The following is an 18,146-nucleotide window of genomic DNA, read 5'->3' as shown; positions in this document are numbered from 1 at the left end:
AACGAGATATTTAACACGGTTTGCCTTTATTATTTGATGTCGCATTCAACCTTTGCTTTACAGTGGGCGTCATTCAGCAGAAACGCGCGGCGGAATATCCTGGCGACCGGCTAGTGGTGCCTTTCTGCTACGACATAGTATCACTGCACGAGATTAGTAGTTAGCCTTTTGAAATACTGCTTGGCTCTCTCCCTTAATCTGGTCACTTTTCATAATGAAGCGGCAAGGAGCGTTAACCTTTAAAAATGCCACCTCTGTTGACACAAAGGAGGGGGGGGGGGGCATATGTTAAGGCTTCTGCTGCTGTGGGTTGGTCAACTGCCGCAGTTGAGCATCAGCCACTTCAGGTTTAATTTACACATTTTAATTGGAATGCACCCCTGGGCGATCTGGTAGCAAAGCCTTCATTAAGGGGAATTAAGCTGCAGGAGGTTCCAGGTAGGGACCCGAAGGTGAAGGCTTTCTAGCTGACCTGGCTCTGTCAACATATGGATTGCTAATTGAGATGGGCCAAGGTGCTGGGCTACATGCGCAACCCTGGCAAAAAAAAAGAAAAAAAGAAAGAAAGAAAAAAGAAAAAGCACATTGTGTCGTCAGACCCGCTATATTGTATATAGAGCTTGCAAACCCAATCGGAATGCCATACATTGGAGTGTACACATATTAAGGGAATATTTGACACATTCCTTCAAAGGCCAGCGCGCTACATCTTGCAATGTTAGATCAAGCAAAACAGACAAAACGCTGAAAATCCACCCCATGACGCGTGGCACATGCGAGACAGCCCAATTTGCTGTTTTCTCTCAACTCCATCTTGCCGGGGGCGCGCAGAGAGGGAGGCCGATGGCCGGTGGCCCCAGGCGGGGCTTAGGGCCTCGACTTTCAAACGCCAGTTAAGGTTCCAAAGTGGGGATTCAACTTGAGTTAGGGTTTCAAATTATGGCTAGTATGGTTTCAAAGATGAGTTAAGATTTTAAATCAGGGTTTGAAACCACGTGTGTGCAGAGGGTGGGGCCAAGAGGGTGAGCTTAGACCTATCAATCTAGTACATGTTCATGAAATATCACATGGGATCGTTTACTGTCCAGCTGTGTATTCAGACTCACATATCTGCCGGATCCGTCGAAATCACATCTCTCGATTTTGCCAAGGCCTCTGTCGGAAAAGTAGAGCTTCTCTGCTTTGTGATCAATGGTCAGTCCGTTGGGTGTCAGGATGTCAGCGCTGACGATAATCCTCACGTTGTTGCCCGACAAGGTGGACCTCATGATGCTGGCTCTCTGCTCGTTCCAGTTGCTCCAAAACATCAGGCTGAAAACGGGCGAGCACGAGTTGAACCAAGCGCTTCTCCTTCTCAGCACGAGAGCAATGAGGAAAGAAGCGTTACGCTGTTTCGCCCCGTTGCGTCTTCCAAGTCAAATTCCAAACGAGGCAAACCGCACAACCAGTCTGCTAAATTACAATTCACCGGGGAATTCTTTTCAATGGGATAATAAACCGATACGCATCGCAGGTTTTGAGATGGTGTTAAAAATACAAACAAATAACACCTGCATCGTGTAAAAAAAAAAAAAAAAAAAAAGTGATTCATATCTTGGTTTTATTAGCTCTGCAAGAGGGCCAGTGAGTCTTTGGGAGAGACATTTAAGAAGATAAATAACTGCTCATCAAGGGTCCATCAAGGCTTCAAGCTCCTGTGAGGTCCCAAGATAAAAATCACAACCAAATTGTCAAAAAAAGGAAAGGAAATAAAAAGACGAAACACTAAAGGTGCTTACAAACCTAAACAACACATCTTGCATCTCAGTCTCTTGTACAAACAAAAAAAAAAAATCTCACAAGGTGATAGTAGCAAAGGGGAAGACTACTTCCCACACACACAAGAGAAAAATATTGTTTTTGTATTTGCGATTAAATTTAGATGCGACATAAAGGGTAATCTTTTTTTTTTTAAATAAGAACAATTCAATCATATTCCACTCTACATGCGGTGTGTCGGAAAAGATCCAGTTTGCAATACGAGCCGTTATTTGGCCGATATGTTCTTCTCGGCCAGGAATTGTCAGATGCTCTGGCCTTTGTGAAGCCGTCATAACTATCAGCAATCATTTATAGACACGCTTGTCCGGCCCGTATTGAAGAGGCAAACTTGCAGTTTGGGTTGCGGCAATATATTTTTGTGACACCAGTCCTGGAACTTTTCCGACAGACCTCAAGCACTGTGCAACGATGGGGGCAGATTTGGACAAAAGAAGCGCTACTGACTTTTGACACTCATCCAGAGCCAAGGCATGTGGGTGGTCTTCCTCAGAAAGAGTAACGACAGCCTCCCGGGCAAGAGCAGCAACTCCTCTCTGCTCGATGGTTTGTCTGCTGATTGTGGAGGTGGTGGAACTGCTCCAATACAGCATGTCCCAGGCTCGGTGGTATGCCAGGCCCTCTACCGAGCCCACGCCTGTAACAGCAAAACTAAGTTGTTCACTTCCCTTCAAGACCTTGAAAAAGTGAATTCCGAGATTTGTTTCTCAATACAGTACATTGTATGTGTTTCAAGGAAATGTCTGAAAACATGTGCAAAGACTGAGAATGATGGTGGGCATGTGGCGTTCAACAGTTTGTTCAGCATTTACATTTAGCTGATTATACGACTGAAAGTCGCACTTTCAACTCCAGCATGCGTCGCCGCCTCCCCACCTTCCTCTACATCAGTGGTCGTTCAGCATAAGTGCAACATGCAGCCAGCTGGCCTTCAGATTGTCTGCCGGTGTGGCCGCTTTTAGAGTGCCTCGTTGTCTGAGCGAGCGCATGACACGCAGAGAAAGACCGAAGGGCGAAGAGGGTCTGATGTTTTTAAAAAGTCTGATTTGACAGCCAGCATGATGACAGAGGCTTTATGGTGGCACAGCCGCTTTAGAGCGCCTCGTTGTCACAGTGTGGAAAAGCCCTGCGACGACCCCGGGGGACATTTTTCCAGGTCGTAGAAGTGGTAATTTAATTGATTGACAGCTCACTACTTGCAACCCTAATAAGAGCGAGCACTTGAGATGGAATGGCTGGACAACCAACAAACGTGCAAGTGCATGTCTCCATTCGGAAAGAGGCTGATAATTTTCACGCATTTGGAACAGCATGTCTGAAAGGTCATGGTCATCTCCTACCAACAGGAGCTCCATAATGACAGTTCAGCGGACAGCGGAGACATCTTCCTTCCATCCTTCAATCATTCACCTTCCAACTACGTAGTTAGTGTGCTCCAAAGCTGCTTTTTTTTTTTTTTTTTTACACGGACAGATGGGTGAAAATAGCACCCTTGTGTTTTGGGTAATTACAGTATGGTCTATCTCAATTTAAGGCCACAAGATTTGAGTTGGAAACATTGACTTTGTTTGCAGCAGATGGCCGACTCCATTTGAGTTTGGATGACTTTCCTTCGTGTTTGCTGCAAAGTAACAACTCAAGTCTCAGCGTGCGGGATGGACACTTACTTGGCACTGCAATGGACTTTCGCAATCCAACATATTTTCAACCAGATTGTGCGAAAATGTGCCCAAAAAAAACCTTCCAGTGGACCATATTGTTGACCCCCAAACCGTTTCATGTTTAAACTGAAAATAATATGGTGAGCAAACATAGCAAGCATAAATGCTGCTTTGCGAATGTTCTGATTATGACTTTCTAGTTCACACCTGTCTTACGCAAGTGTCAGCATGTCTCAAATGGCACTTGGGATTGGATTATATCTACACGACTTGTGGTCTAAAAATAAATTAAACACAGCGAGGGGGCAAATCTGTTGTTGTGCGAAGAAATTGTACACAAATGACAGTTGCAGTAGAGCGCATGTCCCTGTCCAGGCCAAACCAAAACGTACACTCTGACTTCTGTAATTAGGATTCTTGTATTATCCGGTTGGGAATTAAATAATGTGTCAAAAAGAAAAAGCAACAAAAAAGAAGCTTGCGGGACTAACAAAATGTAAAAACAAATCCAGGGATTTTGTAAATACATCATTATAGACAACTCAGGTCGGTAATGCGAGGTCACCATGGGAATTACGCCGATTGCATTCCCCATTTATTTTTGTTCATCACAAGTCTGAACATTTCTTACTCCCCTTGGCTTCCTGCCGAATTGTTGTCATTTATGTGGGACAAATCTTTGAGCAACCGTTTCCAGTGGAAAAGAAGTGAATAAGGCAAACACACAACACAAAACAAAACAAAAGAAAACAGCAGCAACAACAGCAGTAACCTTGCACCTGTCAAAATTCCAACCAAAACAACAACAACTTTGTCTTGAGAACATTTACCCGGCAGTAAAGTCGGATTGACATTGCAAAGATGCCCATTGCTTACGATAGCAAGCCTTATTAAAACAGAAAATGGCCATTCCACCATGCGCATTTACTCAACAAAGGCAGCACATTAATTGCGCCTCAAAGATTCGATAAAGGCAGAGAAACTTGAGCCGTCAAATTTCACGGCTATTCAATTATATTTATGGCTTTTGAACAATTCGCAAAACATGCATCCGCACTGAGCCGGCAAGCGTGTTGACATGACTTATTTCATCCAGTGGAACATGTGTTTGTTGTTATAAAAACAGAAACGCTTTCATTAGTAGGAACACGAGAAAGGCCAAGGGATTAAGCTACTTGAATGTGCGCATTCTGTCTACGACAGTGCCGAGCGTTACTGATGACAAACAACAGTAAAGGAGCTAAATTTAGATGCTTGGATTCGCATGACATCTAATGACTGCGCGGCATCAGAGGAAACGTGTTTTACCGCAGAATGACACGGCGCTCACTAGAAAGTTTGCATGTACATTCTCAGCACGGAACCCACAAACCCAAAAGCTCCGCGACACGGACTGAGTCAGCTGATCGCTAATTAATAGTTTGCAATAAAAGCCATCTGGCCGACTTTGCCACAAATTGTTGGTGGGTTGAAGGATTAATTATTGGGGGACGTGGAGATTAATTAGGGAAATATGCATGATTAACATCTGCCCCTCGCATTAATGACGGGATGCCGGCAGAAGTTCCGCGGACAAATGCGGGTTTTACAAAATATCAAAGCTGTTTGCCGATTGAAAAACGATGCCCAGCGGGGGAAGGAAAAGCTAAATGGGGCCAGTAAGAGTATTTTTCTCTTTACCGATAAACCTTTATCTTAATTTGATGTGGCTTGCTTAGTCCCTCGGGACAAACTCGTACAATATAAAACATTTATAAAACAAGACAATAGAGGCTGTAATTTTCTATGCCGTACGGGAACTATGTATGGCAGACGCAAAAATAATATTTCCGATATTCCGTAACGACATTCTTTCGATCCACAAATTTCAGGTGCGGCATGTGCAACATCATTACACCTGCGACAAATGACGCCACGTTTTTGCCATTCACGTGTATCTGTTTGTCATGACAGATACACTAGCTCTAATCGAGTTGCAGATATCCTTCAGGTTGAGATCCGTTCAATTCGATTATGACCAAATCAAGATATCTTTTAATCAATTCCAGGTATCTACAATCTCATCCAAAATCAACTTGGCAAAATGGCATTGTATGCCACTTTTGACCAGGCAAAACTGAATCATAGATCTGTCATTTCGACGAGTCACAATTACGTTATCTTGAATACAAATTCCAGCTATTCAGAAATCTGCAATTAGGACGATATCGATATCTGCAATGCTCATCCTGGATAGTCATGCTTTAAATGTTAAGAACCGTTTCCCAATTGACTATTTACGTTGTACGAGATGGTGTGAAAGTATCATGAAGGTGTGTGCGCTTCTTTGGAACGCAATGCTTCAAGAATGAGGAGATAACGTCCATTCAATCGGCTGATAACGCAGCATCAGCTGAGTTGAGGTTGTGTGAAGGAGGGGATCAGCAACGCTCTGCCAGCTTCCTGCTCTGGGTGTGTGTGTGAAGGGTTGTACGTGTAGATTTGGCCAGTGCTGAGCTTTGTTCCCGGGGGGAACGTCATCCAATTGCAGAGGATCCAGACTAGCAGAAGAGATTTCCGCTGCTCTTTTGACTCGAGCCGTGTTCTCGTCAACGCGAAACTGACACTTGCAAAAGAAAGCGGTATTGCAAAACACAGCGAGCTGACAAGTTGGCCTTTTATGATAGAACCTGATATGATGGAGCCTACATGTCACATAAAATTACTTTGGAGGTCTCGTTTGTGAAGGAATACCACAAGAGCTTGGATGACATCACAATTACAACAAATGGTTACACTGCAATGCTAGTCACTCATTGGTCAAGCACAATTGTTATCAAAGCGGGAAGTCAACCCAAACATATATTTTTTTCAAGAATATGTTCAATGCAAAAATACTAGTTGAAAGGCATTCTGATAAAATATTGCATTTGTGGAATATGAGTTAAGAAGCGAAATCCATCTGTTTTTAGCCATCTCAAGGGGCGGCCATTTTGCCACTTCTGTCGACTGAAAATGTCATCACGGTTACTCATGGCCAATCAACGACCAATCAAAAATCCAAATTTTGGAAAGAAAAAAATTGGGGTTGACTTCCACTCTAGTCAGGAAAGGGGTTGTCGGTTTTTGACGGATCCGACACACTACTCGCAAAAAGTTCTATCAGCATATCGTCACTGTCAGGCGGAATTCTCGCATTTTAAAAATAACTACTTTTCAAGATTTTTTCTCTCCAGACTTAGGCAACATAATGCTGCACGGCTGTCGCGGAGTGCGGAAGAGGCAGCGTTTTACGTTGCGAGTTAATAGCTCTTTTCGACACTTTGCATTGGTTAAGAATGCACAAGAATACATTTTACAATTCAACATTTTCAAATAATCGTCATGAACAGACAAAAACATGACTTCCTTGTCAAGGTTGCAAAGCAACAAGCAACCCGGCGAACATGAATGAACACTTACTCTCTGCAATCACGGAGTGTCCTGTCCAGTCGTCATTGATCATCTGGATGTTGCCAAAGTGCACATCGCTGAAAAAGATGCGATTGGTGCCAAGCATCTGCTGATTGTAGTCAAATGCCAAGGCTATGACATTCTTGAAAAGAGCCGCGTTTTCAAAAGGCCGGACCGGCGAGTTGAGGTCGTTCTCATCCGAGAGGTGGATGCTTTTCAGAGTCGTTCTCTCAGAGTAGAGGAGATAACCTTCGTAGCGCTCGCAGGAAAAGCCGTTTTCCGATAAGCGCCCGTGGGCGCACGAGCAGGTTCGACGGCCGCTGCCCACGTGAAAGCACAGCTGGCGGCAACCGCCATTGTTCCTGGCGCATGGGTTCGAACCTAGAGGACAAACCGTTGAAGGGGGCAAACTGAATCATATTGTACAGCTATGCATTTTCACAAACGGCTATTTTAAAATGACCTCCTGAAAAAGAGTTATAGGGCAGTCATTTTGTGAATCGATACGTGAGCCCAGTGAAATTGTCAACCTTTCTCTCTGCTTCGAGTGAAGACTGTCACACCCTTCAAATTGACCCCGAGGCCACTCCTCATTGTCACGGCCTCGCTGCTGTCAGTCTTCAAGCCTCGTCGGATTGAACCGTTGGAGAAGGCCCTGGAGCGCAGAGTCGGGGCGGGGGGGGGGGGGGGTATGGTGGGGGGTTGGGTGGGGGGGGGGTGAAAAAGTGATTGGACTTTCCATGAAGAAGATATATTTCCACAGCTGCATTCTGGCTTTTTTTTTTTTATTGATTTTTTTGTGTGTGTGTGTGTGTGTGTGTGTTTCATTGCGGGGTCATGACGGTATTATCGAGATAGAAAGATCATAGCACCAAAGTAAGAGCCAATATAGCCACCATACCGTTTGAACATGGAATAGGAATAGTTGAGAAGAAGAGCGCAATAAATCCCCTTTTTTTCACAAGAGGCACTTAGCTGTCGCTGCAGACTAACCTTGTGAGCGGCTGGATTCAAGACAATACAGGCATGTAAACGCAAAAATCAATTCTGCTGAGCCTCCAAATGATGGCCTTAAGGACAACCAAATAATGACACATCATGTCCTTTGAGGATACGGCTACGGATGGAGGTTTTGATGTCAATAGAGGCACAATCGAATGGAAGCCTGTAAACAATGACTGCCGTCAAACAGATAAGCGAAGACGCTTCCACAGCGACGGGTTTATAATAACTGGATATTTCTTCAGAACAAAAAAAAAAAAAAAAAAAAAAAGGCTTCTCACAGTTTTCTAGTTGGCTGTAATGGATGTGAAAGGCTGACCCCTGACAATATTTTTTTTGCCATTTTCCAAACTGCTTCTATTTGCTCTTCTCCAGTTGGATTTATGGAACAGACCTTGCGGGAGGTCAGCTAAGTTCCAGCGCTGGAATGAAAAGCCCACTCACTAAACTTGATCTACAATGCGATCATTTTGCCCCTAAATAAAAATACATTTAGACGTGATCGTAAGAAATGATATGAAGGCCCGCCGCACGCCGAGCGGCCCGACCGGATTGAACGCGTCAGCGACACGGCCCGACCGGATTGAACGCTTCGGGTTCGGCAACTAGTTTTGACCAGTGACTAGTTTTGCTTGGAATACAAATTTGAATCGCCGGTGAACGCAACATGGCAGATGAAACAGCCCATCAAAAATGAATTGAAATGAATGGAAAAGCCATTCATCGGTTTTAGCCTCCTCCCCCCAAAACAACAAACATATTTGTAATGTGCTTTTTCATCAAGGAAATAGCACTCTATGATATTGTACTGAAACATACAGTAATGGCAAAATTCATCAGAATGTAAAGAATCAAACAGTGTTTGCCCATTATTAGGAATTTTTTGCTTCAGTTCAATGGACATTGTGCTGCCCCTTCTGGTGTGGGCACCTTGGCCACCAGGGGCAGTGTAATACAAATACATACTGTAGAGAAGTACGCTCCTCAGTAAGCCGCCAAGTAATATTAGTCATTCATTGCAGAGGAAAAAGAATATTGTTTTGCGCAACGGTCCACTTCAGGCACGTTCGGCCACATCGCTTGGTGTGCATCGGGCCAAATTAATCAGATCTGAGTAACACCCTATAAACAATTATCTATATTGAATCAAAACGATATTTGCACTAAACCATACAAAAAGCAAGATGAGATACAGAACACTATTTGCCGCTGCGGTACACTGTCTGTGGGTTGTTTTACACTCAAGTCTGTTTCTCTGTGTTGCAGATAACATGCACACATAACATTCAGTCATACTGAATCAATACTGCAATCTTCTGCTGCGACGTAAACAAAAGTATCAGGCTCATGATCTGGAGATAACCTTTATTAAAAGGCTACACTCTTGATCAGGACATCCTTAGCGCCTTAGCTTTGCACAAAACCTTTAAAGTGGAGGCTTAATATCAGCTTAGTGCGGCAGACTTTGCAGGGAAACCGGCGCGTCGTACCTGTCAGCCCAGTAGATGTAAGGCCCAAACACAGCCACCGAGAACAGGTCTACATTGGCCGAGGACAGAATTATCTCCCGGCTCTCACCTGTCTCAAGGTTGATCCTTTCGATCTTATCGGTACGGGCGTCACACCAGTATAATGTATTTTCCTGAGAAGCAATTTTAAAATGTATATTAGACACAAGCGATGCAGATGTATCCGCGCCACAAAAAGGCAAGATGAGGTCAGGACAGAAAGAGTCTCTGCCGTATGGAATCGATGGAGTTTACCTCATAGTCTATAGAAATGCCGTTGGGCCACATAATGCCCGAGTTGACCAAGGTGACTTGGTCTGAGCCATCCAAGCGGGAGCGGCCAATGCACGGGTTCTGGCCCCACTCAGTCCAGAAGAGATACCTGGCAAGCAAGGCAACAAAGAAAGAGAGATTGGACTGGTTGCCATACAGATATTTTGGTGTGCAAAGACAGTGAGACATTTAGCAAAGCACTGAACATACAAAACTGTACAAATATGTTGCATGTGCGTGACGTATTTCAGTACAAAATATGCCCGAAGCCGTGCAAGTGTGTCCAGTAATCTCGCCCACGGATTGCCAAAGCAACAAGTAATTGACGACTCCCATAATATTTTTGTATTGCCTATATCGAGTTTAAACTGAGAATATGCCCCATGATACCACAAAAAAATAATTTCAAACTCATTTTATGACATTGAAAAAAAAAAAAAAAAAACCCACACACCCAAAGTGCTTGCACATGATTACAAAGACTCTCCATAACTTCAATATGAATCCAGGTCAGGCCTCGGTGCTAACTTTTGGCCTCCAAGGACATTTCAGAGAGACAAAAAAAAAAAAAAATGCGCCTGAGATTAACAGAGGCGGGCATTCTGTCAGACTGACGGACCCGTCACTGACAGATGCCCGTTTTGCTAACGATTGACGGGACACCTTATAAAAATGACGGACTGACGAATGACGGACGGTTACCCTGGCCGCTGACGGATGGCAAATGACAGACCAGCGAAATTTAATAAAAGACCCACCTCTGGAAACTGTGCAAATAACTTCATAAAAAAAAAATATATAATAATAATATAAAATATTTGTTTCAGGTATTCCCTATAAGCAATAGCAATACCGATAACAGTGCCAGTAACTTATCAAACATGGCTTTGGAATAACGTGGTTGCTATAACAACAACCCAAAACAATATCCCATATCGCAGAGATAGGGTGGACCCACACAAAATATTACCTACCCCTTCTGAGGGTGGACAGCGATGCCTCGGGGCTGATCCAGACCCTCTGATATAACCACGGAGCGGTAGGCGCCATTCAAGCGAGAGATTTCGATAAGATTGAAACCATGGTCTGTCCAGTAAAGGTTCCCTATGTAAAGGCAAAGAAATACTGAAATCATTCCGACATATTCTGTCGTGTAGGTTCGACTACAAACCAAGACATGCATCTACAACAAAAGGCCCAAAAATACATCAAGAAATGGAATTCCTACTCAGTTGATAAACGGCATTCAAGGTCACCAGAGTCCTAACACTCACCAGCCATCCAGTCTACAGCAATGCCTTCCACCCTGCTAATGCCGGAAGTTACGATGTCCTCCCTCCAGGTCTGATCCCGTTTTGCCCGGGATATTCTGTTCAGGCCCATGTCGGTCCAGTACACGGTGTCATTCCCTGAAGAAGGAGTTAATGACACAGCAAGATCAGATGATGGATGAGATTGCCTCCAACATATTTGTGCCCTCAAACAATGCAGCTCATGAAAACACTTTTTATTACAGCATGGCCCATTTCACCAAATCTTGTGGAGGGACAATAAAGGCTGACGGTGGAAATGCACACACGGTACATCCGCAGCACTTTCAAGTTGGCAGAGGTGGAAAAAAAAAAAAAACGGCGGCGCGAAACGTGGTGTTGGTAAAATCATTGTTGACCATTTTTTGGTGATGAAATCCACATTGCGTCAGAAAAGACGAAGTATATTCCAATATATTGGAATATATGGAAATTGTTTATTTAAAAATATGGTAAATTTCATATTTTGTCACAAATTGGTTCTTTTGGGTTATCGCCATATCATTTTTTTTTGCATTATTAACCAATTTGAATTGTTGAACATAGCTTGAAAAAAAACGTATTAACTCTGTGAACTGTTGCAATACCCGCCTCTTCTGCTTCTTTGCAGAGGTCGTGCAGCATTATGTCACCTCAAGATTGAAAGTCTGGATGTTTTTTTTTTTTAATAACGAGTGACAATAACATACATTTCAGTAAGGCTGTTTTGTTCAAAATACAGTCGATGATTGTAATGCTTCGGTGTGGAAGGAAGCTAAGGTAAATGCTTATAGATTAATTTTCACCTATTACACTGCTTAGATGTCGTTTGCTTTTGTGAAAATGCTTTTAGATTAGTTTTAAGTCAATGTGAGTGCAGATGTGCACAATATCAGCAACGTATCAATATAAGATATAATTAATTGGAACGATGCCGTGCTTAGCAACTCAAAGAAGTAGTGATTATGGCGCTTCGACGATCCAACCCAACCGGGGCAAATTGTTTGTTAGCGTCTCGTTCCTGCATGCTATCTTCCCGCTGTCTCTTAGATTTTCATGTTTACTTTTGCAATGAAAGGAGGACTAGTCGACAAGCTATACTGAGTCTTTAATGTCGTAGAGACTTATTTCGACATTTTTAAAAGCTCGTGGTCATGTCAGGATTTCACATTATTTCTCGAGTCACTCATATTAAGAGCTCAGTGACGCCCTCTGAAAGCGAAGGAGTTTATGGGACGTCTTAAGCCGCTTTTCAATATAAATATGCTGGCTGGGCTCATCTCTGTTCAAGTGTGTGTGTGTGCAAGGCCAGTATGCGGGATTTGGATTTCCATAACAACACGGTTACTAGCTCGCAGGCGGGTCCGCAACAGATGACACGCTCGCGTGCACCCGGCTGATAGCGCTGTGATCCGGTGGCCCGCAAAGTGCAGACGATTCATTCAAGACATTCGCTCCTAAAATCACGTCTATAATGACCACGACATTATTATTGGCATCGTATGTACAAACGAACATCAATTTGTTGAAGCTCCTGCGAGGAAATTAATCAAATCAAGATGGTTAAAAATGACGACGATAGTAGAGAATATCGACCCGTGAACGACTGCAGTTTGGTTTCTTCTCTTTTTTTATTCTGATCAGCCAGCATCAGTCTTATTGTTGTGTATCTGTTAGGAACACAGAGTATTTGCGCATTATTTGAAGCCTTTCCGTAGATGCGGTTTGCCTCAGTTTTCAGTTCATGTAATCTTCCTTTGGACCGCCTTAGTCATCATGCATCATTTACATTCTATTACATCCAAGGGAGCGCAAGCAGCCTATATCGTCTGTCTTTGCCATGAATCTCTTATTTTTATCATACACACGGCAGAAGGGAAGTCAGGATGTAACAAATTACAGTATGCACAATTTGCTTGCCGCTCTGCGATGCACGCCGCGGTTCCTTGTTGCAATATCTGGGGAATTGCTTTGAGTTGGAATTGTTTCCGAGGCTCACTGTTATTCATACGCAGGCTTGCCTGTAATGTCATGTGATTACTCCATCAAAGCTGCACCCCGCCAGCACGTAGAGCATTATTCAAAAGCAAAAAATGTAAACAGAGCCACGAAGACCCCTCCCTTGACCTGTTTATTTTAAGGCGGGTGAGATAGGAGGAAATGAAGGCAAGCAAGGTGTTTAAATAATGCAATTCTCCCACCACTCAAAATGAAAACGATTCGAAGACATCGGGAGAAAATATAATTTGAAACGAGAAGTACAAAGGGACTTTCCACCTTAGATCCATACATCCCTATTCCCGACCCAAAAAATACATAAATAAATAAAAATAAAAATAAAAATTAACAAAAAAAAACTAAGATGTGACTACTTGGATCATCAAACATTCTCTTGGATATAAAACACTTTACAGCTTCAATGTTGCTTCAAAGGTGACAGCAACATTAATCACTTGAAATATTACTTCAGGTTACAAACGCAAACAAATACAGATTAATGGAGAGCACTCATGATTAGTCACAAACAATCAAGCAATGAACTCAGTTCCACATGCAGTCATTTAAATTACAATTCTATAACTGCATTTATGCAGAAGTTCTTCTCTGCCGGCATAACACAGGCGCAGATATCTCCCCCCTAATGTTACTTCAGTTATTATGTACCATTTGTTTGAATGTGAGGTTGCAAGTCCAAAGTATGTCAATCATATGTCATTAGCTATGTAATAGAAGGCACGGGTGTTGCTATTTTTTGGGGTGCTCAAGCACGCCTAAATTGACTCCAAGCACACCTAAAATTGAAGGTATTTGTTTTTTTTCATCTATGTCTTTTTAAACAAGCTCAGGACATGTGTTAAGACAGCACCACTATCCTTTGTTTGAATTGGAATGAGAGAAGCTAGCCAAAGCGCTACTGACAAGCTAACATATTGGATGCCCATAACCAGGAAGTGATATGCCTCTTTTTCACAAATGTGGGAATTAAACGTCGCTAAAATGTACCAAAAGGTTACTTTTATCTCGCTTGGTCAGGAGCTCAACACCCCAAAAATTCTGACCCTAGAATCGCCCCTGGTAGAAAAGCGTCACAAACTACACACATGTACAAACCGTAAGTATCTTACCCGCATGAAAGTCCACCCCCACAGCAAAAAGTGTCCCCGTGATAGGCATGAGGGCTTCCGTATTGTCGTTTGGGTCCAGAGAAATCCCTCTTATACCCTCGTGGATGGAATACATCACAAATGAATCCATACCTTTGGGGGGAAAAACAACAACAATAAAGAAAAGAAAAAAAACACACAAAATGAAGTATGTATATAAAACAAATTCCCGAAAAGTAAAAATGCTGATTTTATCATTTGAACAGTGTACAATAGCAGTTATTTGAAGAAGCAAACGTACCCTCGCAGGACATGCGATCGCTTCTGAGGTTGTATCCAACAGTGCAAGAGCAGCTTCGGGTGCTTTCAGAAGTTGGAAAACACAGCTGCGAACATCCTCCGTTGTTTATTTGGCAAAGGTTCCTTCCTGAAAGTTAATCAAGACCAGCGCGAGTATTAGAAGCATTCTGTGAGAGCTGAAAGTGAGCCTGTATTTTTGAGTTATTTTTCATTTCTTTGTATTTTTTAAGGGTCTGACTTGACAGCCAGTGTGTGAACAGGGGCATCGTTTTTTTCATGTCGTCGTAGAAGTATTTGATTGACAGTTGAGCTGAGCGTGGCCTCAGCACTTATCCACAAAGTGTCATCCTTCCCATGTGACAGGATGAAAATAGTAATCACACAAAAAGTGACTTTCTTCAACAAATCTTAGCTTTGTTGAAGAAAATGACACATTTGTGCACGGCCAGAAGATAGAGCACCGACCTTGCCTTGTCACTGTCGTCTTTTGTTAGCGTACCGTTACTCTTAAAATTACATATGTGACATATTACATATACACGATTCACTATACGATTCTAATCTAAATATTTTTTCCTTGCCTGTCATTGGGACTGCAGATGGAAATAAACAACAGAGCTGTTAACTTCTACAGAACATCTTTACTCTTGGTCCATGTCAAATTCATGAATTTGAAAATAAAAAAGAAATAAAATAAAAAGAACTGTGCATTCCATGGAAATGTAACTGAAGACCTTACACACCTTTCTGACCTTCCCGGTCATACACCTTCATGTGAATGACCCCAGCAGTCTTGTTTCGCAGATTGACAAAGTTCCGGCCATCCCTCTTGTTGACACTTCCCAGCTGTGCAGATTCATCATCTGCCCACCATAGTTTACTGCCTGTATTCCTCAAAAAAATTTAAATAAAAAAAAAAAACAGACAGATAGATCCCATCAAAAAGGTCAGTTTCCTTATAAGACATGGGCACAGATTCAAGAAATCGTCCTCCGCCATATTAACGTGAACAAAGTATCCTTCACTGGCTTTTGTGGAATTTACTAGTGGCACACACAGGTGGATTTAACCTTGATTGAAGTTTAGACTACTGTTTTATGTATTTCTGTAATACTGACATAACACCTGAGCTAATTTGAGACCAACAATTCAAAAAGACGAATGGAAAAAAAAAATATTTTACTGGTCGTCAGAGTCTGAAAGAAGTTTCATTTTGAAAATCAGGCGCATTCGCCCGCGCACGACAATTCACTTGTCTTGGTCACGTCAAACTAAAATGGGTAAAAGTGTAAATGCAAACTTCACAAATAGCTGGACCGAACCACCAGATTTATGTATGACTACAAAACTGTCACATATGGCGTGAGAAGTGTACGATTTAAAAAAATCAAATGGAAAAAGTAGAGTTGACTTTTGATTTAAGATATGCCAAGCATCTCATGACGTGCGGTATATTCGTTTTGGATTGGGGTTATGGCAATAATTGTCAACATTTGAAAGATGATTGGCTGACAAGTGGGACCTGTGGAGCTCAAGTGCGGTCGTCCCGTCACAACATTTTAGTGGGAGGTGGAAGGAAGCTGGCGGAAGTCGTAATTCAAAAGAATCATCATTTCAGAGTTGCTGCAGCTGCCTGGACAGCGTCGGCGACATTGCTGTTTGTCATGACCGCTGACAAACATAAAGTTAGCATCCTGAGCTGTGACCAGGCAAGCAGTATTTTGGTGTCCTTTTCAGATTGATGATTCACTTCGATGTGTATGGGAATGGACATTAAAAAGGTGAATTCAGAAATGAGTTTCTAAATTCATGATATATGTTTGAAGGTAATTTCTGGAGACGCGTGCAAAGACTGCAAACTCTGTAGTACTCATTTGTGGAGCTATCGTGTTAAACTGTTTTTCACCATATCGGTTTTCCCGATTGGCGAAGCGTGGCTTGAAGGGCGCCGCGTGACGCATTTGAGCGTCCGGCATGTGTCGCCCCTCCCCCCGCGATATAACATGAGTGCCTTCAGTGCGATTGCGACGTGCAGTTAGCTCGGTAGCTAGCCGCGCCTACAACTCGAAAGTACGTCTTCCCTTCACAGTCCGCTGGTGTTGGCTCTCTAGAGTAATTCATATACTGTACTTGACAATTTTTTTAATTTGGCAGGGTTGTTAACAGCACTCTCCTCTCTGATGTGTCAAATTTACAAGACATTTATTTTGACTTTACAGGGGCTTTCATGAGCGATGCTAGACACAAACTTGACGTGGCTTAATATGTCTTAATATGTGACTCTCCTCTGCATCGGTGAACAAGAGCTTGAAGTGTGCTAAGCAAGTTCAACATGCAGAAAGCACGTCATTCACTTAATAGACATTCTGATACAATTTATTAGCCCATGACAATAAATTAGCATGACGAATTTTCAAGTCAAGACTATATTATCACTAATAAATTGTTGATATCAGACGATTTAGCAACAATATCTGTCCTTTCAAGGCCAGACATTCTCTTGGTTCATCCCGATACACATACACACACACACACACACAAACACACAGAGGAATGATTCCCGCTTAAACTAATAGCTTCAGGTCCAGTGCCGTGTGTTAACAAAACCAGAATTGCTGTGAGTGCAAGTGACAGTCGACACGAAGTTGACAAAACACTTGACCCCGGAGGGCGCGCGGGCCTAGATTAGCTTTGCTCTCGATGTTAATTTGATGCCGTGGGGGGCGCTGGCTAGTTGTGATTGCTCGCTTGTGGCACATCATATTCAATTTCCACATCAACCGCTTGTTAGATTCAAGGCGAGTCGAGGCTGATGAATGGCCTACCTTCTAAAGAGAGGTCCTCGCATATCCCTCCAGCCAATCCAATTACGACAGAGCTATAGGACGTCGGCGTATAGTGTATCAACCCCCCGCACCGATGTGGATGCCTTCTCCCAGCCAGCGCGACGCCCATCCAGTGCAAGAAAAATGAATTGATTGATTTTATCCCCCAGCAATCCGCGATAAAATAGCTAATTCATTTCACCATGTTCAGCGATTTTATGTCTGCTTCTCTCTCTTGCCACGTGAGGGACATTCTCGTCCTGATCGAAATCGAGCGTTCCTTGTTTACTCACGAGGCCGCCTCGGATGAACCTTAACTACTTCCAAACAAAACCAACTAATTGATCATGACAGGAGAGACAAGAACATAACCGGCGCTCAGCCGCAGTTGGGTAAATCTGCTTAAACGATGACTGGCTCGTTTATTCATCCAATTGATCCTGAAGTGATGTAATTAGCTTGCAATGCACACACCGATCACAGCATTATCTTAACCTCCACAATCCAATCACGTTCTACACAAGATAATACTCGGCTGTGAATGACGCCGGTCTTCACAATTGCGGTCACTTATTAATTTCGAAACGTCTCTCCGTCGACTGCAACCAAAAGCTAGAAAAACGCGCATACAAATTGTGACGTGTGACAATTGAAGCTGATGAGGTCGTTGATGATGTCATATCATACCGATCACTATTGGTAGGCGACAGAAAACACGCCACACCTGGATAAAACAGGCCCTCACGTTGTTCCTCTGTGACAAATGTCCTGTCAATGCAGTGTGAAAAGTCTCTATTTCACAAAGTTTGCGGCGTTGCTCACGCTCCCATTCCAAACAATTTCCTCCGCATTAATTGTGATTGATGGCGACTAGCAGACACGATTCTGCCGTTTTCCTGTACCTGCTAATACGCCGCTACAACGCCATTATTCT

At 43.0% G+C, this 18,146-nt stretch overlaps 1 protein-coding gene across 1 annotated transcript in view; it reads right to left on the bottom strand.

Moving 5' to 3' along the window:
• lrp1bb (low density lipoprotein receptor-related protein 1Bb) overlaps window positions 1-18,146 on the bottom strand; it is a 213,756-nt gene that overhangs the window by 56,079 nt on the left and 139,531 nt on the right. The window contains exons 33-43 of the mRNA XM_086052142.1: window positions 15,131-15,271; window positions 14,389-14,514; window positions 14,109-14,240; window positions 10,969-11,103; window positions 10,669-10,798; window positions 9,677-9,803; window positions 9,404-9,555; window positions 7,442-7,566; window positions 6,921-7,292; window positions 2,266-2,455; window positions 1,107-1,311 (exon numbers count right to left, since the gene is read on the bottom strand). Of these exons, the coding sequence (XP_085908268.1) occupies window positions 1,107-1,311; window positions 2,266-2,455; window positions 6,921-7,292; window positions 7,442-7,566; window positions 9,404-9,555; window positions 9,677-9,803; window positions 10,669-10,798; window positions 10,969-11,103; window positions 14,109-14,240; window positions 14,389-14,514; window positions 15,131-15,271 (1,835 nt within the window). The remainder of the gene's footprint in view (window positions 1-1,106; window positions 1,312-2,265; window positions 2,456-6,920; window positions 7,293-7,441; window positions 7,567-9,403; window positions 9,556-9,676; window positions 9,804-10,668; window positions 10,799-10,968; window positions 11,104-14,108; window positions 14,241-14,388; window positions 14,515-15,130; window positions 15,272-18,146) is intronic.

The sequence above is a fragment of the Filicampus tigris genome, chromosome 14 (assembly GCF_054856515.1).
Source record: "Filicampus tigris isolate MCC_2025a chromosome 14, RoL_Ftig_1.0, whole genome shotgun sequence".
NCBI classification, from domain to species: Eukaryota; Metazoa; Chordata; class Actinopteri; order Syngnathiformes; family Syngnathidae; genus Filicampus; species Filicampus tigris.
The sequence above is the reverse complement of the archived record's forward strand: the minus strand, read 5'-3'. Positions and strand labels throughout refer to the sequence as shown.